This window comes from Drosophila sulfurigaster, chromosome 3, assembly GCF_023558435.1.
Source record: "Drosophila sulfurigaster albostrigata strain 15112-1811.04 chromosome 3, ASM2355843v2, whole genome shotgun sequence".
Classification (NCBI taxonomy): Eukaryota; Metazoa; Arthropoda; class Insecta; order Diptera; family Drosophilidae; genus Drosophila; species Drosophila sulfurigaster.
The window spans coordinates 11,564,954-11,588,643 of record NC_084883.1 but is presented as its reverse complement, the minus strand read 5'-3'; the positions used below and the strand labels follow the sequence as shown (position 1 = coordinate 11,588,643).

Sequence of the window (23,690 nt, the reverse complement as noted above, 5' to 3'; positions counted from 1 at the left end):
GTGTTGCATTTTTTAAATGTGGATATGCTTATCAGATACTTGAAAGCCGCTAGCGGCGCAGTGCCAAAAAAGTGTCAAAGAAAAAAGTTCAAGTCGCGGCTCCAGATTCAACTCTCGTAGACGACACACACGAACACGAATACAAACACCAACACAAACACATGCAAATGCACACGCACATACACACACACTCACACAGTCGCCCATCAGAGAACACACACAAACATGCATGCTTACACACAAAAGTCGTCGTCGTCGTTGTCGTTTTACGCTCTTTCTGTCTACGTCTTTTACTTTTCTCGTTTGTAATCATTTTCCAACCATTCGTCGTATGTGTTTCTTTCTATGTGGTGTACAAATATTAGAGCTCGAAAGCTGCTAATTAAATTATAAACATACAGAAGCGTTAAGCACTGGAACTCGACGTCGACGGCGAGCAGACAGAGTCCAAGCAGCGAGCATAGTCAAGCCCAAACCCAAAAGTAATTTCAACAAAAAAACAACACGAACTCAAATTCAGTTGTGTTACTGTGGCCCATTTCCAATTTCATTTACGCTAATAGGAGGAAAGGAGGCAGGTGAGAGTAAAGATAGTTTAAATAAGAAAAACGAAGCAATCAATGAAGCTCGGGCTCAAACTCAATCGCAATCTCAATCAATAATGCATGTGCTTATTTCTGCTTCTTCGTTCTTGTTCCATGCTCAATGTTTTCACGCAGCTTTCACCAAATACAAATCGAGTTTAACTTGGCGGTGGCCGCTGCTCCTTGCAGCATGTAGAGGAGCAAAGTACATTAGCTAATACTTTACACCAGCGGATCTGTGTAAATTGACGAAGAAGATACGAAGAAATTTGAAGCAGCTCCAAAATGTCCTTCATAACGAACCTGAAGAAGGTCTTCCACCTCGGTGGTGGGGGCGAGGCCAAGAAGAAACGCCTCTACAATAATATCAAGATGGATACCGATCCAGCGGAAGTCTGGGAAATGGTCGGCGAATTAGGCGACGGCGCTTTTGGCAAGGTCTACAAGGCTCAGCACAAGGAAACCAAACGCTTTGCGGCAGCTAAAATGTGCACACTAGAGGACGAGGAGAACCTCAGTGATCACATGGTTGAAATCGATATACTCTCTGAAATAAAGCATCCAAATATTGTCGAGCTGTACGAGGCGTTCTCTCTCGAAGACAAGCTTTGGGTGAGTCATCCACAAAATATTTGTGTTTGATTAGAGGCATTTAAAATTGTGTACATGGGATTCCCATGCCCATTCATAAGTATAAGAAACTTGAATTAACGCGAATACAAATGCCTCTCAAATCATTTTTGCTGTGCATTCACTAATTGCTCTTATCGCACTTATGTTCAGATGCTAATTGAGTATTGCGACGGCGGTGCGCTAGACAGCATCATGGTGGAGCTGGAGAAACCATTGACAGAACCACAAATTGCCTACGTGTGCAAACACATGACCGAAGGCCTTACATTTCTGCACAAGAATAAGGTCATACATCGGGATCTGAAAGCGGGCAACGTTCTACTGACTATGGAGGGTGGCGTCAAGCTGGGTACGTACTTTTCAATTAAGTGGTCAGAGTTCGATCCAAATTAATTGAGTGCTTTCTGTTTTTTCTAGCGGATTTCGGTGTGTCGGCCAAAAATAAGCACACGATGCAAAAGCACGATACGTTCATTGGCACGCCGTATTGGATGGCGCCGGAATTGGTACTGTGCGAAACGTTTCGTGACAATCCGTATGATCACAAGGTTGACATATGGTCGCTGGGAATAACGCTCATTGAGCTGGCGCAGATGGAACCGCCGAACAGCGAAATGTCGCCAATGCGTGTGCTGCTCAAAATACAAAAGAGTGAACCGCCAAAACTGGAACAGCCAAGCAGATGGAGCAAGGAATTTAATGATTTTCTAAAAAAATCTTTAGTCAAGGTGCGTGATTTGTTGTTACTTATGTTTGTTTGTTAAAACCAATCTAATTTATGCATTTTGACTTTTACAGGATCCCCAACAGCGACCCACAACAGATGTGCTGTTGCAGCACGGTTTTATCAACAGTAATTTGGATGCCAAACCCATCAAGGATCTGCTGCTCGAGTACAAGGCAGAGGTTGTCGAAGAGGTGGTCGACGATGAGGCTGAGGTATGCTTTATGGCCTATTTAACAATTGCTCAATTTCCCTGCTGCCAGCACATTGCACTAGTAAACCACCCAGTGCTAGAGATTGAATCTAACTCTATATTTTGTATATTTCTCTATTACACGCTGCCTTCTCGTCCCGTCCAAAATCAAAACCAAAAAAAAAAAAACCATGCAAACCATGTGCGCAATGTGATAAATCTTTTTTATATATACTTATTTAATTCTCGGTCAATTGTCGGCCATTTTGCGTTCTTGCGTTCTTATCATTTAATTTGTGTATATTTTTTTTTTGGTTATTGTTGTTGTGTGTTTATCTGCAATTGATTTAGAAGCTTAAACGCCAAGTGAAGCGGCGTTCGCTCTATCAGAGGGTTGGTAAGTCGTTCTACAAAAAAACCCACACAAGATCCCATGAACCTTTGCACGCTCTATACACAGCGACAATATATACATAAATACTTCTTGTTTTTATAAACATTGCCAAATATTTATCTTGCTTATTATAATTGTTATAGTATATGCATATTTGAATGGCCTTCTTTTGCAGGCCACAATCACTTAGCAGCAATTATATATTAATTATGAAATAAGTATGCATGTGTGCACTTGATTTATTACATCTTAAAAGCCCAATCTATTTTCGTTCTTTCGTTAATTGTATTGATCAATCTTATATTTGATATTTTAATCCAATATAATTTATTAGCCATAAAGATAACCATCTAAGCTTTATTTAGTTTGATTGATTCTCAATGTGTTTCAACGTGACAACGTTTTCGTCTACTGATTTTATGAGCAATAGACTCGCCTTGATTATTCTACTACGTTTTTATCTCTCTCTGTCTATTAAGATTGTGACTCATTTAGCATTTTTATTTGTGTCTTTTTTTGGTTTCTACTTGTCAGTGCGATATCGCGTTATGGGTCTATAGGATGGGGAACTGTTTAAGTTAGAACTGTTTGCTAATGATAACTTTTTGTGTCTTTTGCTTAGGAACCCCGCAACTCGGCGCTCCAGCTCGACCTGGACGATGACTCTGCTTCGCTACAGAGCCAAGACATTGACAAACGTAAGCGTTGCTAATTAGAAATTATGCGAATGGGAAATACTAATTGTTTGCATTTTAGTTCCAGGTACACCTACATCCATATCGCGGGATTCCAAAGAGCAATCCCTTCCAAGTAGTAGTCTACCAGCAACAGCAGCGCCCGCAGCAGCGGCTACAACAACAACAGCAACTACTAAAGCAACAACACCAGACAAACCAAACCACAACAAGGAGGATAATGCGACCGCAGTGGTCGAACCAATACCAATGGCGCCTCCACACACTAAAGTGCCGGCACCAGCGCCACCGTCACCATCCTCACCAGCGACGCAACAACAACCGAAGGTGCCACCAGCTGCTGCTGCACCGCTGCAACCAAAGGCAACTGAAGATGTTATTGCAACAGAGTCAAACGAAAAGTCGGACGCAGACAAAAAGGTGAGATTACGATTGCTTATTTTTAATCGACCTATTGTTCTAATATAAATCATTTTCTTTACTATTAACAGCAACACTTTGTTAAAAAGGAAAAAGGCAAAGCGCCTCCGCCGCCATCGGTTATCGCTGCTGCGGCAGCTGCCACGGCTGCTGCTTCGGCTGCTACTGCAGTTGCAGCTTCTTCAAAGCAGCCCACGGACAGAACTTCGCCGGTGCAGTCTGAAGTGGAGCCGGCTTCAGCTTCGCCTAAGAAATTGCTAGAGCCAACAGCAGCCATTGAAGTGAGCATTGGCCACGAAATCGCAGAGTCGAGGCCGCAGCCACCTTCCCCGACAGCTTCATCGATTATTTCTGTCCAGTCTGTGGCATCTACCAGTAGCTCTGGTAGTGCAACGGGAGCAGTGCTGAGCTCTAGCACATCGTTGATAACCATCAACAGCAGTGATGCATCGCCCGGATTGCGTCAACAGGTGCCGGCACCGGTGCCACCGCCACCACCGCAGCATTTGGTGCTGCCGAATAGTCTGGAATCGATCAGTCAAATCACTGTTGTGACAAGCACACACCCGCCGGTGATTATTGATAATTCGCAGCATCAGCCACCGGTGCAAAATGAGGTCATCATCGTGTCGAACGATTTGAATAAGAGCACACATCTGCATGAGTCATCCACGGATGACGACTTCCCCTCGCTGGACGATAGTCTAGGGGATCAAGTGAAGCAATCGTCGATGATACTGTCTGTTAATGATGGTCCAGAAGGCGCGACGCCATCTTCCTCTGCTGCTGTTCATGCTCGCAAGCTGGACGAAAGCGAAGTACTGATTGTAAGCCCTTCGTATGCGGACGATGATTCGGCCTATAATACCGCGTCCGGCAGTCATGATCACAGCGATCAGCTGTTGCTAATGGACACCAGTCACGTCTCTGTTGTGACAGTTGGCGATGAGGTCATCAAGGTAAAAGACAGCAGCCATCAGCAGCCCAATGTCAGTGGTAGCGGAAGTGGAAGCGCAAGCAATGCACGAAAGCAACCAAACGGCATTGTGCCTGAGGATGTAAACATCATTGTTAACCGCTTTAAGCCTGGCCAAGAGCAAGAGAAACGTATCTCGCCCGACATCAGTCTTGGCTCCAGTTCCAGCGAGAATGGATCCGTACGTGGACGGCGTGGAGTTGAAGTGCAGATAACAAGTGGCGGCGGTGGCGATGCAGACAGCATTGGCACTAACACTAGTCAAGACAGTCGCAACGAGGTGGACAATAAGCAACATCAAATGATGCCTCCACCCCCGCCTTTGGTCTCTATAGGCAACAACAGTAACCACTACCACCATCAGCCGCAGCCCATCGACGAGGAGGAGGAGGCCGATGTGGTGGTCATTCGCCAAAAACCGCGTGTGCCAGCAGCTGCAAAATCTTCAGGTGTCGGTGGACTAACAAAGGAGGAAATCGAGCTACGCAACTTACGCAAAAAGACGCGTAAGCGAACTCGTAAATTTGAAATTGATGGCGTGCAGATGACGACAACGACCAGTCGTGTTATCTATGGCGATGAGGAGAATGGCCGCATATACGATGATCATGATTTCCGTAAGCAGGAGCTGCGCGAACTGAAAATGCTCCAGAAACAGGAGAAGAAGCAACAAACAGAACTTCACGTGAAAGAGCAACTGGCCAAGGAGCAGCAAGATCGTCGCTTCGAACAGGAACGCATCTCGTTGGAGAAAACATACGAGGCCGATATGGATACATTGGCGCGGCAGCATAAGCAATTGATCGAAAAGACCGAGCAGACGCAGGAGAATGAGCTGCGAAGCTCCTCGAAACGCATACGATCCGAGCAGGAACAAGAGCTTAAGATATTCCGTGAAAATCTTAAACAGGAGATACGACTGCTCAAGCAAGAAGTTGATTTGTTTCCCAAAGATAAGCGCAAGGATGAGTTCAAACAGCGACGCACTGCCATGGAGCTGGATCATGAGGAGAAGGAACGATCTTTCCTTGATTCCCTGAAAGAGCGCCATGAGCTGCTGCTACGCAGACTCAGCGAAAAGCATCGCGATCACTTGGCCACTATCAATCGCAATTTCTTGCAACAGAAGCAGAACGCAATGCGCACGCGCGAGGCGCTTCTCTGGGAACTTGAGGAGAAACAGTTGCACGAACGTCATCAGCTATCGAAGCGTCATGTCAAGGAGCTGTGCTTCATGCAGCGCCATCAGATGATCATACGTCATGAGAAAGAGCTCGATCAAGTCAAGCGCATGTTGTTGCGCAAAGAAGAGGATATGCTCAAGAAGCAAACACTCGAGAAACGCGCTCTTCCCAAGCGCATCCGAGCCGAGCGTAAGGCGCGTGACCTCATGTTCCGTGAATCGTTGCGCATATCGACAAATCTGGATCCTGAAATTGAGCGTGATCGCTTGAAGAAGGTACGTAACATGTGTATTATCTGTTTTCCAATTCTGATATTTATTTTTCGTTTGAAAAACAGTTCCAGGAGCAGGAGAAGAAACGTTATATGCAAGAAGAACGTCGCTTTGAGGTCAAGCATCAAAAGCAATTGGAGGAACTGCGCGCTACACGTGAAAGCGCCATACGGTTAGTAGTCTATTAGTTAAATTTGTGTCTATCCAACAAAACTAATCGGATGGCATGTTTACAGAGAACTGGAGCAGTTGCAGAATGAGAAGCGCAAGGCACTGGTTGAGCACGAGCATGCTAAGCTCTCTGAGATTGATGAGCGCCTCAAGGCGGAGCTAAGAGATTGGCGCGAGCAGCTTGTGCCACGCAAACAGGTGTGTATTTTGAAGTTTTGCTTTAACTTATCCGCTCTCCTTCCACCCAATCTTCAACCCAAGACTGGTTTTCTAACGAAAGCTATCCTCATCATTATGTTGGTGTTTTTGTACAGTTGTGCGTAGACTTGATTGATTTAAAGTTCTTATTAATACTATTGTAATTATATTTTATGCGTATCCTTGGTTTACGGTGATCATTTTGGTGTATTGTGCTCTCGTCTTCCTTCCTTGCCCCCGCCCTGACCTGTTCTGCCCTGCCTAGTCCCATTCCGTTCCTCTAAACCTCTCAACCTCCACAAATAATCAAAAATCGGCAATTTGCGTTTTTCTAATATCCGTTTTAGTATATTAAGGCAGCACAAACTGATGGAAGTATATAATTTTTAATTTAATTTTTAATAATACTTTTACATAATAATTGAGCAATTTTTCTAGAGATACAAGTACATAAAACTATTAGTGCACAAAAGATAAGAGCCAATCCATCTTTTTTATCAACATTATAATTGAGAACTGAGAAAAAATATTAAAGTGTGTTTCAGAATAATTAACAGTTTCTTATGACGCACATTTGAAGTGATTTAGGTTTTATATACAAAGTAAATAAGATCTTTAAATGCGTCTTTACATTTTATTACGTTTAACTTAAACAAAATATTGTTAGAGGCCCGTTACTGAATTAAAAATAACATTATGAAATTTCGTGTCTCTATAATAATTGTTATTTAGGTATTTCCAATAACATAATTTTTTTTTGTACGTCAGAGTACGAAGTAAGGTTTCTTTCATATCCCAAGTCTAGAAGTGAAAATTATTGCGTTTCATGTGCTCGGAAATTTGCTCTTGGCAAACAGTTACAAAACTTTAAGTTATAAATATACAACAAGATCTCAAAGGAGCTAGGATCCTGATATTACTAAAAATGGAACAAACGTACAAATTAATGCAGTCAATTTGATTAGGAAATGTAATTAAATTAGGATAGTTTTCCTTTTGAAAACATGACATGACAAACGTGACATTTTTCAAGGAAGGCTAACCTCTACATAACATACAGTTTTCATTGCAATTTGCTCGTTAACACATTAATGATAACAATTCTACTTGACAATGTTTAAAACAAAATTGCCGGTTTTTTTTTATTGCGCAAAATAATTATAAAGCGCTTATTGTGGATGTGTGTGGCGTGTTGTGAGGTAGCGGAACTCAATCGATAAGCGCGTTCGACTAAATCAAATTACATATATATTTTTTATCAACTTTTTCTCTCTCTTTACACCCCCGCAAATGCATACACTTTGGTGGCCTACTACTGTACCTACTCAATTACTACCTACAAAACTAAACAAAACATAAAAAAATGAACTATACAAAATGTGTAAAAAAAAACCAATGCTTACTGCTGTGCTTTCCAACTACTAACAAAAAACAAAAACAAAACAAAAAAAAAAAACCGATGGCTTGCATGTGCTAACCAACTGAAATTAACTCAACTCAAAACGATTCAACGAATCAGAGACTGAATGTCTTGATAAGCGCTGCCATTGACGAGCACGAGAAGCGTTTTGGGCTTGTCTCCAATCGGGCCGAATTTGAGGATCTTGAGGTGGAGCTGCCCCTGCGGTTGCGCGGCATCTTCAACGATCGATCCGCTCGATTGCTGCCACGCAACATCTTCATCGATCCCCAACAGTTGCCGCGTTCGCGTTCGTCACTCCTAATGCTTGGTGGTGGCAGCGTTGGCAAATTGGGCAACTTCCGTGGCTCGGCGCCCGATCTGAGTCGCAGCGTTCCGAGCACGCCGATAATGCACAAGCAACAGCGGGCGCAGATGAGAAGCGACCTCGTGCTGCAGGAGGAGGATGATGACAGCCACGTTGAGCCAGTGAAACGAGCAAGTGTCGCCACAATGCCCGCAAGAAGTGAACTGCGTTTAATTACACAAATGCCCGCGGCCAATGAGGTGGTCAAAGTGGTAACCAGCACGCCACAACTGAACAGTGCCGAGGATCCCAGTGCCAAACCAGCCATGAGCACATTCAGACAGACAACTCCGCCACTGCCCAAGACACCCGACGAGCTTGGCCTGGTGTCGAATCGATTTGGCAGGCCCAACGATGCCAACGACACAGTCGAACTTCGAATTCGCGAGGGACCAGTGCTGACTGCTCACACACAGCGTCTGCTGCACTCCACATCATTTGCCATAAAGCGACCTTCGCTGGCTAGCCGGAGCAGTGGACGATCATCGCTGAGCAGTGCTCAGTCCATGTACAACATGCATGAACTGATGTCTTCGACGCGTTATTGCAGCGATGCAGAATTGGTTTTCGATGCAGGACGCAAAGCGGCTGCGCTGCTTGATGAGGTGCAGCCCCAGTTACGTTCCACAGTGAAGCCGACGCTTGGCAATGCCAGCAATCGCAATGGCACAGAGTTGAATTCGGCCACCAGCACAGATGATTTCTACCACGACTTGTATGCGGCCAAGTATCGGCTGCCTCGTGTCACTCATCGTCAGCTCAGCCTGGATGAGGATTCATCGGCGATCTGAATAGGCCGGGAGAGCTAGATACTGCAATATGTCGTCGAGCACCACGAACACTTGCTTCATTCTTCAAATTCGAAACTCTTCGCACTCGCCACATTTCAGCAGACTCTTTTCTTAACACTTTTATCTTACTAATCTGAGCTTTGTCTTTCCCTGGATTTGGTGCTTTCTGGTGCTTAATCACACATATCATCTTAACTAATTTGATACTACAAATATCCTTAAACTTATCTCTGACTAATCAATATCTTCAATGCATATAACACCAGTTTCTTAACCCCTATAGATGCCATTACAAATTGTTTGCCAAAGCTTTTTTTTTTTGTTAATTACAATATGAAATATACAAATTGTTTTTATTATGTATTAATACCAAAGGCTTTATTGTTTTTGGTAAGCCAAATCCGGGCTGCCGTCGCATTCCATTCAGCAGTATTATAAAGAACAGTACTTACATTCCAAAAAAGAAAAAAAAAGAAAAGTAATTAATATATAAATTTACAAATATAATATGTAAATCAATACTTAGCCAACTTGCAAAGCATTCACTTAACTATAAATTAACTTATACATATTGATACAAATATTCACTATTTCCATTACGATGTTTCATTGTACACCCACATAAAACAACATCAAACATCTATGTCAACCACGCGCTATTTTCATATGCTATAAAACCAAAAACAAATATCAAAATTATGTTCAAAACCCTTTTCTTGCCGGCTCTTCTTCTATACGTAAAGCAACTACAACACCAGCTGCAACAAGAGGTTAGTTTATGAGTCTGAAGCGCTCTCCACTCTATCTACTTTCTAACTATCTAAGAATTGACGAATTAATTTGCATGCCAAATATGTTAATTATAAATATAAGCTTGCATCTATTTAGTTGCTTTATTAGACACATTGGATGTTGTGTATTCTATCTTTAAAAAAAGTGTTTTGTTGTTTATGATTTTATTTTGTTAATATTTCAACATAAATGCATATGTTATTTTGATTATTTGTTTGCTTTTTCGCCACCTCAGCGTCTAGAGGAGACTTTCGCCCAGCAGCTGGATGAGATGGAAACATTGTACGGCGGTACCTTAATTGTTTCAATGCCCTCGGATACACTGCAACGTGACCACTTCACAGGATCAACGCGCAGCAGTCTCAGCTCCTACTCCGAGGGCTGAGAAGAGAACGAGAGAGCGAGAGCAGCTATGCAACAATTGTCAGCCATCTATTTAGGCTATCGTCCTCTATTATCCCCCTCCCTCACCTACATATCTGATATATAAATATATGCTTATCGTATATATAGATATATATATATATAAATGCCAAGCAGCTCGCGTCGGGCAACTGAAATTTGTGACGTCGTCGGTAGCGTTAAACATAAGTCGTAATTTTATTATTTTGCATTGTATTTTAGCCTACATACTTATTATTCTATTATCTATTACTCATACTATAACCGTGTAAATGTCCTGTCTAACTGTAACTCTTAAGCACACGATATACAACAACACTGGCAACTCTATATTTATATATATGCAACTTATCTACGTACACACATACATATATCTATCAATTATGTATTGCCTGCAGACGAACTTTAGGAGCAGCATCAAACAATCTACTTAATATATTATATATTATATACGAATAAGTATATATTACTTGTTAAATAAACAAAAACAAATAGACAAAAACAATATGTATACATTAAACACGACACAGAGATCTTCTTTTGTTGGCTTTATCGCTTTTGTAAATATATTTACACACACACACACCGACACTTACACGTACATAGTATGTACATTTAATAATATTTCATGTCTTATGAATAGCCCAAGCGTTTACTTAACGATACAGACATACGAGCAACATCATGTTGATTAAAATGATGCTGTTATACGACAGATATATGGACAGAGAGATTCTGAGAGAGAAAGAGTTTAGCAAAAGTTAATGTGGCACATTTGAATTACGATTATGTTAAACGATGGCGATTCCAATGATTGCAGCGTGTGAGTGAAGTGAGAGAGTTGGCCAGGCGAATGATAAAAGATATTTATATTTGTAAACGTTTATGCTTATATATTTTATATACATATACATATACATTTAATTATAATTGAATGAAACAAAAAAACAAATTATAAAAATAAATTAATATAATTTAAACGACCAAAAATCTACAATTGTTTTATTTCATTTGACTGTGTTGCATTATAAAAATTGTATTAATATATTATAGGGACTGTCCCCATATTTCTTTCCTTTCTTTAAATCCTTAGAAACTAGCCAAAAGGTAGCCAACAAAATTTGAAATAGGTTCATAGTGTTATTTAAGTAAAATGTGCGAATGCGCTTTTCCAGCGCCTTCTTGAATTCCTTTGCCAATGCTCAGCATAATCGTCATCATCACCATTTTATAATCCTGCGAGTCCCATTCACGGGCAAAAGTTGCCACTGCTGCTGATGAAGAGCACAAACAGCAACTGTGCTACAGTTAGTCAGAAGCATGCTTGAGCCAATGTCCCCTTGGGGTACACGTAAACCGACCGACCCCTCACTTCCACCCTTCCTACCATACACCACCGACCACCTACCGCATTCCACCATCCACCCACAGCTGGTTGAGCACAGTTGAACAGTTGTATTCTGCACTTGCCTGTTGGCGGCTCTTTCATTCATATTCATCCTTTTAGTTTTGTGTTGTATTTTTGTTGCTTTTTTTTCTGCTGCTATTTCAGCGGCTGCTGCACATACACTTGACGAAATTATCGTATCTTTTCGCTATAAACAGAATAAGCATTCATGAAAAAACTGAAAGAACTGTGGGCACATTTTCCCTGTGCAAGCCTACGCTTCGCTGGTCACACTGTTTGCCATTTACTTATTCTGCTACTTGTGTTCATTATAAATTCTCTGAGTGTAGAGACACACACACACACATATTGGCATGTATGCATGTATTGTAAGAGTTTTTCTGCTTTTACAGCCAACACCCACACACACATTAGCCGACGCTGGGGCCATTATTGAGCGTGTTGCTGAGGATGCTCGCCATGTTGCCCAACAAACACAAATTCCAGCACAAAGCAAAAGATAACAGCTTTGACACAGTCTCACACACACGAGAACCTCAATACTTACACACGCACACGCACACAACGATGTTCACACAGCTTCCTGACTGGTCAGAACCGAGTAACGAGAGAGAACCACGAGCCGAGGCTCGTTTTACTGAGAGCACTGCGAGAGAGAGGATGAGCGTTGTGCTCTCGCTCTCGTTTAGAATGTACCGTTAAGGTATATGCTTGAAGCTTTTCAGTGTCAGTCCCGGACGAGATTTAGCAACGTGCGCTTGGCTTCATCATCAGCTCTCCAGCTGACAGCGAACGCGTGCAACTCGCGACGTGGAAAACACAAAAAAAAAAAATATATTAAAAGATAAATTTGCGATAAAGTTCACTATAATTATTGTTATTAACAAAACAACAAGCAGTTCGGACTGCAGCGTTATTGTTGTGTAAACGAGAAGCAAGCATTTGGTTTCAAACGCGCATTGCGAATAGGAAAATCGCGTTGTATATTTGTATCTATAACACAAAAGCATAAATTTGATTACAATGTTAAGCGCAGGCTGAATGTAAAAACTTTGGGGCAGCACACACGCGAAGCGCGTCAGAGCGTTGACGGCGGCGTCGACGTCAGCATCGGCGTTGACGCAGCGCCTCTCATTGTGTATAATAAAATTTGCAAAAAAAAGCGGAATGAATTGAAGCCAAGCAAACGACGTTGACGTTGATGCTAACGCTAACGCTAACGCCAGCGTTGACGGAGACGCTAAGGCTGATGCCAGTAAAAATGTGCGCGCACAATACAAAAAATTACAAAGCATACTTTTGGGAGCGGCAAATGGCCAAAATCAACAGCGGCAACATCAGCAGCAGCAGCAGCCTTAGCAGCAGCGACAGCAGCCAGCTCAAACAACAACAATTTGAACGCTTCAACTGATGCTGAGCGTGCACAAATAAGCTAAACAGTGGGGGAGTCGCACATACCCACAGTAACGAAGAGAGAGAGAGCGCGTAAAAGAGAGCTTGCGCCGCAAAACGAATCCATGTAAGTGGTGAAAACAGTGAGAGGCAGAGCTGTGTGCGTGCGTGTAAATGCGTGTGCGAGTGTGTGTGTGTGCGTATCATCGCCAATTGCTGTTGCTGTTGCTTTTTCCAGTGCTCTCGTTTTGATTAAGCTTGCGAGTAGGTAGTCTGTCGGCTCGGGTCGGTGGGGCGCGGCAAGTGTTCGCAATATGCTAAGAGTTGGACTGCCTCGGTCATAAGGTGTAACCAGCAGCAGCAGCAGCAGTCAGCAGCAGCAGCAGCAGCAACAACAGCAGCGGCAGCCGCTGTGCCCATCACAAGCAGCTGCGGGCAGCAATTCAATTTCCGCAAACAAGCAAAGGCCAGCGCCGAGAGCCAGCAATTAAACTCGCGCAAAGAAATTAACATAAAAGCTAAGCAGCAACGCACAAAAGTAGGCAGCTAGTTGGTTTCATGCCTTTTTTCCTCTTGCTGAAAGTAAAGATCCCGGCGGATTGTCTGCGTGTGTATGTGTGTGTGTGCGTGTACGTGTACGTGCGGGGTGTGTTAGTGCCTGTGTGTGACAGCGACAGCAAAAGCGCCCGCATTAAGCGCCCAAAAATTGTACATAAAAATGTAGATAAAATTAAGGCAGCTGCTGATGAGCTGATCAGACTTGCATATGTAACATGTAACATATAACGTATATCCGAGTTCCCACGCATACACACACACACAGATACGCAAATGTGCGCTTATTTGTGTATGTGTCAGTCATAAAAATAGCGTAATAAATTGGCAAATGAAATTCCGCGCGTAGCCGCAGGTTGCTTGTGTCCTGTGTGTGTCCGTGGAGTGTAGCGGAGCGGAGTGGAGAGTGAATTTTTTCGCTTCACATAACAAATCCATAAATCCTTTTTTTACGGGCGCGGCAGGCAATTCGATTATTTGCCAAGAATCGACGCTAACAAATTTGAATCAATCGCTAAGCCGACAGTTGACCAAGAATGCTTCTGCTACTATTAGCTGGTTGGCACTTGGCACTTGGCTCTTGTCTCTGTTCCGTTGGCCTTGCCCAACATAAGCTGACGTGGCCAAGGGTTTGGCACTAGCTCTTCGCTCTTAGGACACTTGCACCCTTAACGCCCTCAACAGCAACAACAACAGCGACAACGACAACATCAACCTCACCCACTCACCCTTGGAGTAGCGGCAGCAACTACTTATTATATTACATTTGCCCCTTTTTTGTGTTTTGCTTTTATTTTATTTTTTTTTGCTTTTTGTCAAAACATGCTATATATACTACAGCGATTACTGTTGTTATGGCCAATTTCCTTCGTCTCTCCCCAGCGTTGATTTATGCGTATGTTTGTGCCAGACAGCAATTGAGATAAATATTCAGTTTTTTGATTGATTTATTAACTTGGCGCGCGCGTTTAATTGGCCACCCTGCGATTTCATATAATCTCCACCTCAACCTCATCCTCAACCCAAAGCACAAGCTCACAACATAAACTCAACTCGTACTCGGTCACCATTCAAGTGAAATTCATTTCAATCCCACTGATTTGACAGGCATTTAAATGGCGAAAAGTTAAGCACTTGTCAAATATACTCAAATGAACTCAAGAATACTCAGGTTAGGTTAGGAGAATGCTTAATTCTATATGTTATAAGAATGTCTGTCTCACATTCTGACTTGACTGCCTCGTTACCTCGATGCTTGCTTGCTGAATTGTTCCCTTGTTACATGTTATTAAAATTGTTACGCCATTGCATACTTGCTAAATACTTTCTCTGTCACATTTTTGCAAGCATGGCTTACATTAGGCACTCTCATTATAACGAAAAGTTTATCACATGCTCCCAACACCGAACAAATATTTTTGTTCAAAAAGTTTCTTTAATTCCATTCCCACACACTTTGCCATATTAAATTGTTGTGCAAATTTCGAATTCGGCTCCAAGGACAGCTTTGTGTTGAGGTCCGCTTTGGTGAAATTCTTATCCCACGATTCTTACGGTCTACTGATCATTAATAATTCTACAAAGTACTTCCCCACCTCTCTATATATTCTATATATTCCTCAGTAATAAAGTAAGTCAAGGTATGTTTAGTATACCAAAATAAAGGATTTCGAAAAATGTCACTTTGTTTTCTCGTTTCCTTCAGCAGTTTAGTCTATTTTGCCGTATTTCAGTCCAGTGATTTTCCATCCGCCTATGCTTAGTATATTGTTTAGAATAGTATATCAAGGTATGTTTAGTATATCAAAAATAAAGGAAAGCTTCCGAAATATCCCTTTCTTTTCTCAATTCCTTCAACAGTTCACTTTTCTTTGCAGTATTTCAGTATATAGTTCACTTGTTCGTCATCTATCTATGATATATTTAGTATATTGTTCAGTATGTGAAAGTATGTTTAGTATATCAAAAGTTAAGGGATTGGAAAAATATTCCTTTGTTTTCTCAATTCCTTCAACAGTTTGCTTTGCTGTGGCGTCTATAAATGATTTATTTCAGACAAACAAATAGAATCCTCATTTATATTGTATTTAAATGATTGTTTTATTAGTTAGATTGTTGCGCATTAAAAGTGTTGACAAACAACGATACTCAACCGCTTTAATAAAGCGCCTAATTGAAATAGATTTGCCGGAGCTAAGAACAGTTTTATTTGCTTAGTATTTTATTGCACTAAAAGCTTTCCATTGTCAGTTAATTCGTTTATTTATAGCATTTATTGTGCACATTTAATCAGTCCAGAGCGTAAAATCCCGTAATTCAATTAAAAACTTATGTTTTGTGTGCGTTTTGTATTTGCCATTTTCCATTTTCTATTCATCATACGCTCGTATTTTGAGTTTGCTAGTTGCATGCTTAAAGCCTTTTGACACATTTGTGATGCGGATGCGGATGGCAAAAGCGTAACCTAACACACGGACAATGAGAGTATTGAGAGGAGAGATTCATTCGGTTGGATGCTGTCAATGCTGTTGGGAACAATAGGGAAACAACTGCCAATGTGGACCCAATGTGGATCAATCATGACGCATATCAAGTCATATTCATCAGTGGCAGTGAGACAGTTGAAAAGCCGCTCAGTCCTACGTTGCGTATGTGTAACTTATTAAAAAACTTTCCAAATCGAAACACAATGCACGCTAAACACACACGCAGCGACACTTCTATTCTCTGCTCGGCATACATATACATATGTATGGTATATACTAACATATATACTGAATATGTGTGTAGCCAATGACAACATCAATAGTTTTGAAAAGTGTCAGAGGAAGCCGCCTTGAACATTTCCGTGCCAAAGTGTCCAGGGGCGTTGTTGCGATGTGTTGAGGTTGGAGGAGAGGGAATGGAGGGAAGGGAAGAGGCGTCTCGAGAAGCTGAAAACTGCTTCGTCGCCAAGCAAGCTCCTTTTCCACTGTCTGTTGCATGTTAGCCGATTGTTGGCACAATACCAGAAACAGCAACAGCAACAGAAACAGCAACAGCAACCATAACAAGAAATATGTAGCTAAGCGTGGGCGTGGTGTGTGTTTATCTGCAACTGTGCGACAGCAAAGGAAACGCATGCAAGCAGTTTTTCATTTACATTTACATTTACATTTACATTTACATTTTCATTAAAACAAATCAGACTGAAAATGTCATTTGAAAAAAGGACAAAGCGATGTGGCCGCAGGCGACTTCTGTGTGTGTGTGAGTTTGGTTGAGTGTGTTTGAGTGTATCTTCATCTAGCTGTGAGAGTGTTCGTGCTTGTGGGGTTGTTGAAGAGCTGGCAAAGGCAGGCGATAGCTCATAATTCTCAGCTTTTATTTTGCCTCTTTGCAGGACCACTGCGAAAATGCACACGAAGATGGCGTCAGCGCTGCGTGGGTGCAACGAGGATAAGAATCAGCATCAGATTCAGATTCAGCTTCAGCTTCAGCGACAGATTCAGCATCAGCATCACCAACAACAGCAGAAGCAGCAGCAGCAGCAGCCAGAAACAAGTTGGCATTTAAAAGTCACAATTTAAAAGGAACAATCAAACCGCAAAGCAGACACAAAATACCAAAGAAAGCAAAACAAAAGAAAACGAAACGAAATACCGCAAAAAACAGAAATTTTTATAAAGCTAATTAAAGAATATCAATCATACGCCATGGAGCCCGTTATGAGCTTGGCATTGGCTGCCCATGGCCCGCCCAGCATACTGGAGCCGTTGTTTAAAACCGTCACTACGAGCACAACCACAACAACGACCACCACAGCTGCACCGACGAGCAGCAGCAGCAGCAGCCCCACATTGAGCCCCACCACCGGCAGTACGCTGCTGACGGCAATCCTAGAGAATCTGACGTCGACAGCGGCCAGTGGTCTTTATGATCCGTATGGCAATCAGACGAACAGCACGCTGGGCTTTGAGACGAAGGGGCCGAGGTACTCGCTGGCCTCGATGGTGGTAATGGGTTTCGTAGCGGCGATTCTGAGCACGTTGACAGTTGCTGGCAATGTTATGGTGATGATCTCGTTCAAGATCGACAAGCAGCTACAGACGATAAGCAATTACTTCCTCTTCTCGCTGGCCATAGCGGACTTTGCGATTGGCGCCATTTCGATGCCGCTCTTTGCGGTGACCACAATACTGGGCTATTGGCCATTGGGGCCGCATGTCTGCGACACTTGGCTGGCCCTCGACTATTTGGCTTCGAATGCCTCCGTGTTGAACCTGTTGATAATCAGTTTCGATCGATACTTTAGTGTCACACGGCCGCTGACCTATCGCGCCAAGCGCACGACCAACAAAGCGGCTGTGATGATTGGTGCCGCATGGGGCATCAGTTTGTTGCTGTGGCCGCCCTGGATCTACAGTTGGCCCTACATTGAGGGCAAGCGCACGGTGCCCAAGGACGAGTGTTACATTCAGTTCATTGAGACAAATCATTATATTACATTTGGCACTGCGATTGCCGCATTCTATTTTCCTGTAACGATCATGTGCTTTCTCTACTTTCGCATTTGGCGCGAGACGAAGAAGCGGCAAAAGGATTTGCCCAATCTGCAGGCGGGCAAAAAGGATTCAAGCAAACGTTCCAACAGCAGGTGACTTTTCTCGTTAAAATATACGTTATAACTAGGGATGGCAAAGCAATTTCATAAATCGATTATAAGCTCAATTTAAACCGTTCCATAATTAATCAAATAATATAATATAAATAATATAATATAATTAGCGATTATGATTCTAATCAATTATTCAAATGATTTTGACACAAAAATCTTCGATATTTTTAAATGGAAATGTAATGTAAAATGTTAACAATAATAATGTACAAAGTAATATTTATATATTTTATTTTAAAAGTTTTTCTATCTACGTATAATCGATCTAAGATCTATTTATGGAAAGTTTCCATAGTTTCCATTAGAAGCCAATTTTTCTATACATTTATAAAGAAAATCGATTATTGTGTATCGCGCCATCACTAGTTATAGCTATAGCATACTTTGTAGCGCAAAAATGTACTAATTTGTGTAATCTGTTGCTGCAGTGATGAGAACACCGTGGTCAATCACACTGCTGGTGGCTTGCTAGCCTTTGCCCAGCTGGGAGGCAATGATCACGATACCTGGCGGCGTCCACGCTCCGAGAGCTCGGCGGATGCGGAAAGCGTTTACATGACCAACATGGTCATTGATTCTGGCTATCATGGCATGCATTCCCGCAAGTCAAGCGTAAGTTATCAGATTCGATTTCAAACTCAACTGTAACTTCTTTAATCCGTTCCTAAACAGATCAAGAGCACGAACACAATCAAAAAGTCATACTCATGTCTTGGCAGTGTGAAGGAGTGGTGTATTGCGTGGTGGCATTCGGGACGCGAGGACTCCGATGACTTTGCCTACGAGCCGGAGGAGCCATCTGATTTAGGGTATGCAACACCAGTAACAATTGAAACTCCTTTACAAAGCTCCGTCTCCAGGTAGTACAAAAACAAAACAGCTATTTTTAATTGTCTAATTGCGAGTAATGTAAAAACCGCACTACGGCACACGCACGTTCCCTTCAAACACATTCGCATCTCGAATTCACTGGCTCGAGTTTCTCTATCGATGCACCGAATACACGAGTATCGAGCACTGCACTGACACTGTAAATGCAATTTTACCTGCCATTGCACAAATTCCTTATCTTGCACTTGCACAACCAATCGAATGACTACTCACAGTGCACTTCAAAAGTATTCACATCCCACACTACATATAGTTTTACGGCTGAATGCGTCAGGAAAGTCGTTTCATCTTTACTACATTGGTGGCACATTTTATTTCTAGCATTCTTTCTTATTGAGTTCGTTAATTAATTGCTTTGTTACAATGAAAACCTAGTGATAATTGTTAGGTCCACCTTCTTTTAATGTGTGAAAGAAACTAGTGGAAGCATAGGGAAGTAGGAAGTCAATAAAATTTGTAATTTGAAATAACGTTTCAGTAACAAGACATTAAAAATTCGAACTTATTTTGGCATTTCAGGAATATTTCATTTTTGATAGAGTATCTAATGAGAAATGCATTTTAAGATTCTTTTTATATAAAACAGTAAAACACAACACAAAACTTTTTTTTTTATAATTTTGTATTAAATATTTACCCCAACTCTTAAAACATCAACCAAATATCATATTTGGAAATTGTTATTTTTGTTTAATAGAAAGCGTTACAAGAGACAAAACGAAAAAAAAAGAATTTTTAGTTCGCTTTCAACTCAAATTCGTATAACGATTATCACAATGAATAGTACAAAATGATAAATTTTGTTTTTATTATTGTTGTGTGAAAATTGCAGTCTCACTATGCATGTAAACACACAAAAATAGCAGTAACAGAATCGTATATGAATATGATACGCACGCTAGAATAGTTAGACCAATTGTTATTTATTCATTTGCAGTCAGAAAAGAAAATAAAACCACGACCGTAACAAAACTTTTTAAGCAATAACAAACGCACAAAAAAAAGTTCATGTGCGTATGCATAATGCAATAGAGTAAATCTGAAAAATAACCACATCTATGTAGCTAGTTAGAAAGCAAAGGCGAAAGAGTGTGAGAGCTCTCTATTATCTCACATGTAACATATACCGATTTGCATATTGTTGTTTTGAATGCGTAAATTCAATAAAATGATACTTGTCGGTGTAAAATCGCTTTTTTAGAGCGCGTTTGCAGAACTAACTTTATTCTGCTGTGAAGGAATGAACTTTCTAGGTTCTAACGTGTATACTCTAGTTTAGTAACCAGTCAACAGTTAGAGCAAATAACTTGATTTTGAATTCACAATGTTTTGTTTTTCATAAAATTTCAGTTTTATTTTCGTTACAATTTTAATTTTGTAAATAAAATATTTTGATTTTCTGAATTTATAAGCTATTCAGTTTGTGAGTTTTACCACAAGCTCATTTAAAATTTATAGTATTACAACCAATCGCTAAACTTATTTGGTTTTCAATACTGGTTGCACTCAAATGATTAATTTTTGATGATCATAAATGCGCCTGAAAAATTTCGACTGTAATTCCGCAGTTGTGTATGCAAATCAATTTTTCTGTTTGAGTTTGTCTGTGTTTGTGTGTGAATGTTGCCAGTTTAAAGGGCAGTTTGCAACCGCTGCTCCTTTTTGTTGTTTTGATTGTTGTGGTTGTGACTGTGGCTGTGGCTGTCCCTGTGGTAGCCTGTCAACTGTAAGGCCTGTCAATGTCGAGCACCTGAAGCGGAATGCAAAAACAGAGCGAATACTTAAGCGCAACATGCCTTTGTGTCCTTTTGTCGTCCACAGATGCACCTCGATGAACGTTATGCGGGATAACTACTCGATGGGCGGCAGTGTCAGTGGAGTGAGGCCACCGAGCATAATGCTGGCGGATGTGTCGCCGACACCGATGCGTCCGCCACTCAATTCCATTTCGCAAATGCAGGAGATGAATGCGGTCGGCAATGGCAGCGGTGTCGGTGTCGGGGGCGGTGGCGGAGGCGGTGGCAACGGGAATGGGAACGTCAACGCCAATGGCAATGGGATAGGCAATGTGCACAGCAACCTGAACAGCAACGTCAATGGCAACGTCAACATTAATATCAGCATCAATGGCGGCAGCAATGTCAATCCCGCTGTCGGCGGCAACAGCAGCAGCAACATCAACATGAACAACGGAGGCGCCACCGCGGTGGGCTGCAACAATCCCAATCTGAGCTCGTTGCGCGACTCGCGTACGCTGCCCGTGGACAACCGCATCGCCTCGCGCTCCGTCAGCCAGGACTCTGTCTATACAATACTCATCAGACTGCCGCCAGATGGAACCAGTGGCTCCCACAGCAGCAACACGGCGCAAGGTGGCGGCGGAGTTGGGAATGCCGCCAGCCACGCGGACTGCGCGCCATCCATCAAGATGATACACGAGGATGTCTCGAGTGTGGGCGTGGCTGGCAGCGGTGTAGGTGGCGTGGGCGGCGGGGGCATGGTTACAACAGCGCCACCGCCAACGAGGCGACCTTTGCCCTCCCGCGACTCGGAATTCAGTCTGCCACTGGGAAGGAGAATGTCGCATGCACCGCAGGATGTGCGACTGCTCAACGCCAAGGTTATACCCAAGCAGTTGGGCAAGGCGGGTGCGCAGCATGCGTTGCTGAATGCTCGGAATGCAGCGAAGAAGAAGAAAAAGTCGCAGGAAAAGCGCCAGGAATCGAAAGCGGCCAAAACACTGTCCGCCATTCTGCTGAGCTTCATCATCACGTGGACGCCGTACAACATTCTGGTGCTGATCAAACCGCTGACCACCTGCTCGGATTGCATTCCCACCGAGCTGTGGGACTTCTTCTACGCCCTGTGCTACATCAACTCGACCATCAATCCCATGTGCTATGCCCTGTGCAACGCCTCGTTTCGTCGCACCTACATTCGCATTCTCACCTGCAAGTGGCACACTCGTAATCGCGAGGGCATGGTCAGGGGCGTCTACAACTAGGTCACACGATACTCCGCATCTGCATCCGCATCCGCATCGGGACATCCGTGTCCCAGGAATAACCTCAGTTCATACTAGTTGCAATAAATGTTGTGTGCAAAATATGCAAAATTGTTAGCGAAAGGCAAATACCGAAAACCGAAACCGAAACCGAAACTTTGTAGACTTAGGTAAACACTTCGACAAGCAGTACTGATTTTTGATGTCTAGCCCCCAAATATATTAATATACCTAAAATAAGTATGTAAAGTACACATAGTGAAATTACAATTTGTGATGGCTGCCGATTTAAGTTAATTTCAAATATGTCTAAACTCAACGAAACCACACACATTGGAAAGCTTTGTTATTGCACTGGACAAAATACTCGTAGAATCAGTTTTGCTACAATCAAAATCTTTCACAAAGAATTCCAGTACTTCGAAATCGTCTTCCAACTTAAACATCTTATGAGATGCAAATTCTCTTCCATGAAAATTTCCCAACCTCAATGTTAATAATCAAAATAATGCTTGTGTCTTAAATTACTGATACCCTAATTTCCTTGTTCTTCCCCTTTTCCATATAATTGGCATTTGGATAATTGAATAAGCAGCCATCACAAGATTGTGGTTGAAGCAAACTCACAATAAGTATGGGAATCCATTTTGTTAGTCGTTTACTTTTAGGTAGGCACGTGCTCCATGCAACATGAATTTAATACAAATATAAAGGATTACGATTTGGAATACATTATATAAATCTATTATATTAAATTATATTATATTATATTACATTATACATAATGCAAGTACACCTATTATTAAGCCTAAGTTGTTGGCATACGCATAAAAAAAAAAAGAAACCAAAAAAACAAAAACAAAATGAAAAACCAAACCCGAAAAAGGAAAAGCTTTAATACAGTTCAAACTACAAATATTATGTTAAGGGGTGATTTGCCAATGGATCTGTAGAGCCAAGTTATCTTGGGTTGGTTATCTTGTAAAATGCAGACCATCATATTGGGGGCAAATGTGATTGTAAGAGTATTGCTCGATTTGAGTTTGAGTTTTGGATTTTTTTTTTTTGTACGTTCGTGAGCCACATCCAGACTTCAATTTTAAAATACCAAATGAGCGAGAACCGAGAAGGAACGTGAACGTAACGCAAAGGTAAACTGAACATCAAATATGTTATGTTATGAGTAAGCTAAGCATAATTCTAGTACTGCTGGAGAGAAAAATATGAAAAGTATTTGTATGAGTATTACTTAAGAACGTAACCCACCATAGTTCAAATACTAAGAACAAAACTTTTATAACTGTTGATTAAAACTTTATATGAAATGAAAAACAAAACAAAAAAATACTTAAAGCAAAAGATAACGAAGAATAGAAAACAAAATACGAACTAAGGTTACGAATATGCCAGTTAACTAAAAGCAATAGAAAATCAGGCGAGTCTCGCTGGCATAAAAAGAAAACGGGCAGTCGATGGGATATCAGAGAGCATTACTATTGCAGAGATCGTGTTGAAGCCATAACAGTAGATAGTTTTATTTAGGAATAGAGTTATTCCGTTTGTGGGAGGATTCTTCATAGGAAACTAC

The 23,690-nt window shown here is 41.8% G+C and overlaps 2 protein-coding genes across 9 annotated transcripts; both read left to right on the top strand.

Annotated features, from left to right (window-relative positions):
* Window positions 1-719: 719 nt before the first annotated feature.
* Window positions 720-11,179, top strand: LOC133840354 (serine/threonine-protein kinase 10). Of its 5 annotated transcripts, XM_062272136.1 has the most exons (12): window positions 720-1,196; window positions 1,368-1,566; window positions 1,635-1,945; window positions 2,016-2,156; window positions 2,486-2,527; window positions 3,151-3,226; window positions 3,285-3,643; window positions 3,715-6,078; window positions 6,141-6,247; window positions 6,312-6,444; window positions 9,745-9,771; window positions 10,029-11,179. In XM_062272136.1, the coding sequence occupies exons 1-12, from the start codon at window positions 870-872 to the stop codon at window positions 10,176-10,178; spliced, it is 4,236 nt and encodes a 1,411-aa protein (XP_062128120.1). In that variant the 5' UTR covers window positions 720-869; the 3' UTR covers window positions 10,179-11,179. The 5 variants fall into 5 exon arrangements, with proteins under 5 accessions (XP_062128120.1, XP_062128121.1, XP_062128118.1 ...); XM_062272137.1 differs by lacking the exon at window positions 9,745-9,771; XM_062272134.1 differs by lacking the exons at window positions 9,745-9,771; window positions 10,029-11,179 and adding an exon at window positions 7,964-9,479.
* A 1,092-nt stretch (window positions 11,180-12,271) lies between these two features.
* Window positions 12,272-23,564, top strand: LOC133842375 (muscarinic acetylcholine receptor DM1). 4 transcript variants are annotated; one of them, XM_062275434.1, is made up of 5 exons: window positions 12,272-13,122; window positions 16,933-18,186; window positions 18,636-18,819; window positions 18,880-19,067; window positions 20,920-23,564. In XM_062275434.1, the coding sequence occupies exons 2-5, from the start codon at window positions 17,246-17,248 to the stop codon at window positions 22,100-22,102; spliced, it is 2,496 nt and encodes an 831-aa protein (XP_062131418.1). In that variant the 5' UTR covers window positions 12,272-13,122; window positions 16,933-17,245; the 3' UTR covers window positions 22,103-23,564. The 4 variants fall into 4 exon arrangements, with proteins under 4 accessions (XP_062131418.1, XP_062131419.1, XP_062131421.1 ...); XM_062275435.1 differs by having other exon boundaries at window positions 16,911-18,186; XM_062275437.1 differs by having other exon boundaries at window positions 12,282-13,122; window positions 18,880-19,016.
* The last annotated feature ends 126 nt before the right edge of the window (window positions 23,565-23,690 follow it).

Coding starts and splice junctions, on each gene's coding strand:
- LOC133840354 (XM_062272134.1), top strand. CDS start 870: ATGTCCTTCATAACGAACCTGAAGAAGGTCTTCCACCTCGGTGGTGGG. Junction 1,197..1,367: donor CTCTCGAAGACAAGCTTTGG/GTGAGTCATCCA, acceptor ACTTATGTTCAG/ATGCTAATTGAGTATTGCGA. Junction 2,157..2,485: donor TGGTCGACGATGAGGCTGAG/GTATGCTTTATG, acceptor CAATTGATTTAG/AAGCTTAAACGCCAAGTGAA.
- LOC133842375 (XM_062275434.1), top strand. CDS start 17,246: ATGGAGCCCGTTATGAGCTTGGCATTGGCTGCCCATGGCCCGCCCAGC. Junction 18,187..18,635: donor AGCAAACGTTCCAACAGCAG/GTGACTTTTCTC, acceptor CTGTTGCTGCAG/TGATGAGAACACCGTGGTCA. Junction 18,820..18,879: donor TGCATTCCCGCAAGTCAAGC/GTAAGTTATCAG, acceptor GTTCCTAAACAG/ATCAAGAGCACGAACACAAT.